The sequence below is a fragment of the Sinocyclocheilus anshuiensis genome, unplaced genomic scaffold (assembly GCF_001515605.1).
Source record: "Sinocyclocheilus anshuiensis isolate Anshui unplaced genomic scaffold, SAMN03320099.WGS_v1.1 scaffold862, whole genome shotgun sequence".
Classification (NCBI taxonomy): Eukaryota; Metazoa; Chordata; class Actinopteri; order Cypriniformes; family Cyprinidae; genus Sinocyclocheilus; species Sinocyclocheilus anshuiensis.
Genome location: NW_015539882.1, coordinates 573,430 through 580,351, shown reverse-complemented (window position 1 = coordinate 580,351; position 6,922 = coordinate 573,430). Strand labels below are relative to the sequence as shown.

Here is a 6,922-nt window from a genome sequence, read left to right as displayed (position 1 = left end):
AGTCGTGGTAGTAGAGGCGGCGCAACTATAACGACATGTGAATAATCCCACCCACTGTAAAGCGGTATTGAACTGCAGTGGAAACGCAAGCCGTGCCGTACTGAGCCGAGCCGTACCATGCAGTGGAAAAGCGCAGATAGATAGATAGATAGATAGATAGATAGATAGATAGACAAAAGTAAAATTAATTTTGTTTGCTAGACAGACACATTTAATTTTATTGTACATTTTATTGTCTCTAGGGGTATATTATATCTAATAAGTATCAATATTATATATTAAATGTAAACAGAAAGTCTAGTCTGTATCCGGGAAAATGGGGCTGTCTGAGAACAGCGGTTGAGTGTGTCCTCGCTGCAGCCTGTAGCATGATGACGTAGCTGGATCAGATCCAACACTTAGACCAAGTCGTTAGACTAAGTCGCTGTGGATAAAAGCGTCTGCAAAATGATAAAATGTAAATAAAAATATGAATTTATTCGAGACCTACTACAGCGCACGCGCGTAAAATATCCACTACGTAGTGGATATAGTCCAGCTACGTCATCGTGCTACAGGCTGCAGCGAGGATCTCTTGGAGCGGTTGCAGGGGATGTTGTTGAGACTCTCTGGCTAAGCATTATATAATGAGATGGGAATTCACTGAATGTGAATTTGATTGGCTGAGAGGGAGGCTGGAGCCAGGGGTTCGCTCTCTGATTGGTTGGTGATGGAGGTCCTGCAGGGTGAGTGCTGGGCCAGTAAAGGGGGAGCAATACTCTGCAGGCACATGTAACAGAATGTCCCAGCCATTCTCTTTCACTCCCTTTCTCGATCTCTTTCGCTCTTTCTTTCCTCAACTGTTTTTTTTCTCTCTTTCCTCCCACCCGCCCACTCTCCTCTCTCTGTTTCTCTCCCCTGTTGCCGTGGCTCCCGCTGTTTGTGCAGACTCTGTCAGAAGGAGTTTGAGAGTCTAGTGACCTGGTCTGAACCACATTCAGCCATTTCCTTTGGAGGGAAACATCTGGTGCAACATGAGAGCTGGATTCAGCTGACCCAACATTAGATTTGCTGTTTACTTTCCACTCAAAACATTTCTAAAAATTTGGGACTTGGACAAATATGGTCTTTCAAGCTTTCTCGGCTGCAAATGCTTTAGCCACAATAACTTGCTTATAGGTTGAATCTCACTAAACATGTCAAGAACATGCCATATTTCATCTTAAAAATCAAAGAAAAGACATTTTAAAAATTATCTATCTATCTATCTATTTTTTGTTTTGTTTTTTTTATTTAAAATAAACTGTAACCTAAGCTTTTTTTTTTTTTTGCACTGTTACATTTATCTTTATTAAGAACTTAAGAAAAAGGAAAAATAAACATATATGCATATATTTTATTTTTTTCCCCCTTTTTCTTAGATTTGTCATTTGTTTTCTTGGATTTTTTTTTTATCTCACAACAAAAAAAAACCTGTAACCTATTAAGCTTTTTTGCACTGTTACATTTACTACTTACCTTTCTTACTTATTATTACGATTAAGAAATCATCTTATTTTTATGACTGTAATGTAAAAAAAAACATTTTTAATTGTACAAAATTTATACATAATGTTATAAATAAATTTTAAACTATAAAATAAAAAAAATAAATCAATTAATTAAATGCTTTATGGTATTAAAATGCAAATAAATCTTAATGGTGCTAAAAATATGCTTTATTTTTTAATGAAAATATAGAATTTTTCTCATATTTTGCTGTACTCCAATACATTAACTTCCTAATTTCTAAATTAATATATATTGCAAGTAAGAGATACTTACCACATGCGGCTGCCTCTTCTCTTGCTGGAACTTCGCCTTCATATCCTCCAGAGATTTCTTTAGCTTCATTTCCTCCACTGTTCCCAGATGTCTTTGTGCCAGCTGCAGATAGAAGGCCCACTTGGCTGAATCGAAGCCCCAGTGACATGTGCGTTTGTCTGGCTGTCGGTGGGTGTGCATGACAAAGCGCTCTGGGCAGAAGAACATCCGGCATTGGGAACAGCGGATACAGTGCGCATCCGGGCTGGAGTAAAGCTGGGGTACAAACAGGCCTTGACACTTGCCCAGACACTGGTGTTCCACCCCAAATCCTCCAGATTCCTCGCCGTTTTTCTCATCCTCCTCTCTATCACCATGCCCTTTGTGTGAATCATGAGAGGGTTCCTCACCCGGATGCAGCAGGGTGTTGCAGAGACGCTGGGCATCGGTCAGTGTGATGAGGCCGCAGGATGGGGTCCCTGGAGGAAGGATGCCCAGCACTTTGAGGATGTGTAACTGTGTGGCATCGCAGCGGGAACAGTACAAATACAGCTGGTCGCACACAGAGTTGATCTGTTGCAATGAGAATTCCCGCAGGACGGTGTTGAGCAGCTGGGGCAGACAAAGACGCAGTTCGCCTCCTACAGAGAAGCAGTAGATGGATTCGCCCTCCAGACAGCAGAGGACAAGGTCTGTCGAGCTGTCAGGGGAAACTAGAACGGGTCCCCCTGCCATACCTCCCTGAGCCAGAGGGGGTGCTATCTTATACTGACCATGATGACCAGTGAACGCAGCCGGGCCACCGAGGGAACACTGGCTGCTCAGAGAGAACTGCGCTAGAGTGTGCTTCAAACCAGGACTCAGATCCAGATTGGCCTCCATTTTGTTCGTTGCCTTTGAGACCTGATAGCCGAGATAGGTTTCTGGGATCTTTTTGCAGGATAAATTAAGAGCAGCCATCACACGTTTCTTTATGGGTGTGCCGTCTACGGCTCTGTCTCGCATCAACCTCTTTAATGGCACTTTTAGAAGTGCCTGTTCCTTGGGAAGGTCTTGGCACTTGTTCTCAGGAGTCGCCATAATATGATATGGATATCACTAAGCTTTCTTCGGGGACCAGAAGATACACAGAGGAAGTGTCAGGAATGCAGTGCTTTTTATATGTGGATCATAGTAGGTCTTCAACACTTCCCAGATGGCTGAGAAATCAAAACAAGCATCACAGATTACTAATGATTAAAAAAAAAACATAATATATAGTAAATTAATAGTAATAGTACTTAATAGTACTATTAAATAGTAAAACTTATCAGGCACCTTTTATGAAATGTTTTAAAATAAATTGTAATAAGGTAAAGAAATATTTAGAAAAAATTATAAATTAAACGATCAAATATAATACATTACATTGATCTCATATAAAATATTGCATAATATTTAAAATATTTATTTAATAATATAATATTTATTTTGTAAAATTAATTTATGAATCACAGACATGGCATAAACTGAAATTTCTGCATTAACATAAAATGTGAACCAAGGTTATTATAGTTTACTAAAACTAAGACCATTAAAACATTTTTTGTAACTTAAAATAAATGTTAAATTGGGAAAAAAAAAAAATGTATATATATATATATATAAACGCTTTTTATTCTTTTTAAAATATTGTTTTAAGTCAGCATTTTAAATTTTCATTTAATCTAACTTGATGTACTAAAATAACTAAATAACAAACTAAATAAAATCAAAATTAATAAAAACTTTACAGACATTTAACCAGGATTTAGTTAAAGGGTTACTCCACCCCAACATGAAAATGTTGTCATTAATGACAAAATTTTCATGTTGGGGTGGAGTAACCCTTTAACTAAAATTAAAACCAAAACTAAAACTAAAACCATAAAAAACTACTTGAAATAAAATAAACATTAACTGAAATAAAATAAAATTTAAAATAATATAACAAACTTTCTATTTCAGCTAGTTGCCAAAGTGACTATTCTAATTTTTCTTGATGAATTAAAATAACTAAAATAAAAAGAAATAAACATTAATAAAAAAATTATATATATAAAAAAATTACAAAAACACACAACAAAATTGCTAAACCCTTTACTAAAATTAAAATTAAACATTAAATATAAAATAAGAAAATATGAATAGAAAGTCCACTGATGTGGACATTTCCCATGTCATTCACAAAACAGTTTATTTTAAATAATTATAAGATTATTTTATAATTAACTCTTTAATTATAATTAAAGACCCTACACTCGTTTCCAGGTAGGGTTAATAGTATTAGTCTCGTTGTTTTAAAACGGTTATGTCTTTCGTCAGTGATAGCGCAATCTTCTCACAAATTTAATGTGTTATGACTGTAAGCTATGTAATAGACTTTACACCCCCTCTGACTGCGAGAGGCTCCGCCCTCTTCCCAAAGCCCCGCCCCTCTGACCGGTCTTACTCAGAGCTCCGCCCCTCCCCCCTCTGCCTTGGTAATGTCATTCACTCGTGCCAGAGACCTCTGCGGGACTACCCCCATATGTTCCCAAACCTATGACACTTTCACATTTCACAACAAACTGTGAAGGCAACCCCTCGAGAAGATTTCATTGCGGAAAAAAAACCCGTCGGATTCTGTAGATTTAATGGTGATAAAAATATTTAGGTTCTGCTTGTGTGAAATATGATCACCGCGTTGATGAAAAAACATACATTGTAATTTTTTTCTAACAGCGCTTGAAGGAAATAAACTACAACCGTAGCCGATTACTGTCGATTATCAAATAGCATATGTATGAGCAATCTTAGAAAATATCACATGAAAAATTCAACTGAAACAGTCGAAAATAATCCTTTAAGATTTTATACGCTAAAGAAGACATTTCATGTAAAGACACGGCAGGCAATCATATGAGGAAATGAATATATGAATGCTCATGTAATATACTGAAATATTAAATATTGAAAATACGTGCTTTCGTTATAGAGAATGTAAACCGAAAAACAACATGTACTATTCAAAGCTTACCTTTAAATCAGAAGTGTGAATTCAGCGTTGTTTTGACGAGAAGAAAAGGAAATAATTGTATTTTACACCACGGGATTCCGTCTCGGAGTTCACAGCGGAACGAGCGCCCGTCGCCCTGACACCGATAACACTGGAGCGGACTTCATGCTGATAGACTAGACGTCAATCCACAACCCAACAACCTACGTCACCCGACGGGTGCCACGGCTAGACGGCGTGATTTAGCGGAGGAAGTCTGTCTCGCGATCTGGGGGCGTTACCCGCATTCCTATAAGTCCCGCCTGATTGGGGAAGCTCTCTGAATGATTTTTTAACTGTCCAATCGCTGATTGCCATTCGCTCGCTTCTACCGACCACAGCCATAGCAACCGTAGCAAGAGTAGGAAGTCTGTTTGACGATCTAGGGTTTATGTGCGGTAAACATACACGAATTATTGTGAACCATGGTAAAGGTGTGTCTTTGTGCAGACATTTATAAAACAGATTTTTTTATCGATTATATTGTTGCTTAATAAACACAGGCTAACTGAGCAAAAAAAATTATGAAATGATTCAAATGTATTAAGTCATTTTAAAATGAAGAAAACACCAGGGGACCATGATAATAGTCCCACCGTATTTCTCAGAGTGGGTATATTAAAGGGGTCATATGATGCTTTTTTAAAGATTTGCCAGACTATTTTTGTCCAAACACTCGTTAAGAAAACTGTCCATTATCATCCTTAATTTGGAAACGAAACACTAAAGCCCTTACAAAAATATCCTGCAGGAATTCCTGAAGGAATGCTGCTTTCTGTGCAAATTAATTAAATGCACTGAAATAAAAACAACTTGTGTTTACTTTAAAAATGTGCATGGAGTACATAATTTACTCTGCATTCAACCGAATAAATGGGAGGTTGATTGAATAGCTGTGTGAATGGTAATGCATGTATATAATGTTATATTGTATACTATGGTACAATAATTTGTAAATATCTGTCATATATTCATATTGTTTATTTATAAGTTATAACTTTATTTTAGCAAGTACACTAAAATAATACTTTAATTAAAATAAAAATAACACACACAAAGTCATACTGTATGACTTTGAGGTCACACTTCTTGTGGTTTTGCATGTTCCCGCCGTGTGAGGAAGGTGAGTCGCCAGCTGAGGAGAGTGAGTCGCCCGCCGTGTGAGGAAGGTGAGTCGCCAGCTGAGGAGAGTGAGTCGCCCGCCGTGTGAGGAAGGTGAGTCGCCAGCTGAGGAGAGTGAGTCGCCCGCCGTGTGAGGAAGGTGAGTCGCCAGCTGAGGAGAGTGAGTCGCCCGCCGTGTGAGGAAGGTGAGTCGCCAGCTGAGGAGAGTGAGTCGCCCGCCGTGTGAGGAAGGTGAGTCGCCAGCTGAGGAGAGTGAGTCGCCCGCCGTGTGAGGAAGGTGAGTCGTGGCAAACTCAGTAGCTCCAGGCAATAGTATAGTGACTTCCGGCAACAAGTTATTAGTCTTATTTTTGGACCTACCGGCCCGCCATATTCTGGGGCCTTTGCCTTTTACTTTTCATTACTTCCAGACTCTCAGAGAAACCGTTTAAGAGAGTTTCAATGCATGGCAATAAACAACAACAGTTTCTCTGCTGTTTTCAAAGTGAATTGGAAAGTTGCAAAGGTTTGAAAAGCAATAGGTCAAGTGACCTGGAGGCAAAACAAGTGATTCAACTCATCCAGAAAGAGATCCAAGAGAAACATTTTTAATATCTTTGTGAACCTTAAAGCAATACAGCCAAGGTTTATGAATTATGTGCAGTGTAAACACAAGTTATTAAATGTGACCTAAAAACAACATAGCCGAACATTACTGACACTAGGTGAAAAACTGTATTGTGCGGCAACTGATGACTGATGAAGGGACTGAGACTCACAGATTAAAGGAATAGTTCACCCAAAAATGTACTCACCCTCAAGCCATTCGAGATGTAGATGAGTTTGTTTCTTCAGTGGAACAGATTTGGAGAAATTCAGCATTACATCACTTGCTCAACGATGAATCCTCTTTCATTGGAGGAGGTGTTATTATGGATTATGGACTGGTATTTTGTCCAGAAGCGATGAGGTTAAAACACCTAA

The 6,922-nt window shown here is 38.3% G+C and overlaps 1 protein-coding gene across 1 annotated transcript in view; it reads right to left on the bottom strand.

Annotated features, from left to right (window-relative positions):
- skilb (SKI-like proto-oncogene b) overlaps nt 1–5,021 on the bottom strand; it is a 10,350-nt gene extending 5,329 nt beyond the window's left edge. The window contains exons 1-2 of the mRNA XM_016482025.1: nt 4,820–5,021; nt 1,804–2,981 (exon numbers count right to left, since the gene is read on the bottom strand). Coding sequence (XP_016337511.1) covers nt 1,804–2,862 — 1,059 coding nt within the window. The 5' untranslated portion in view covers nt 2,863–2,981; nt 4,820–5,021. The remainder of the gene's footprint in view (nt 1–1,803; nt 2,982–4,819) is intronic.
- Between the last annotated feature and the right edge of the window lie 1,901 nt (nt 5,022–6,922).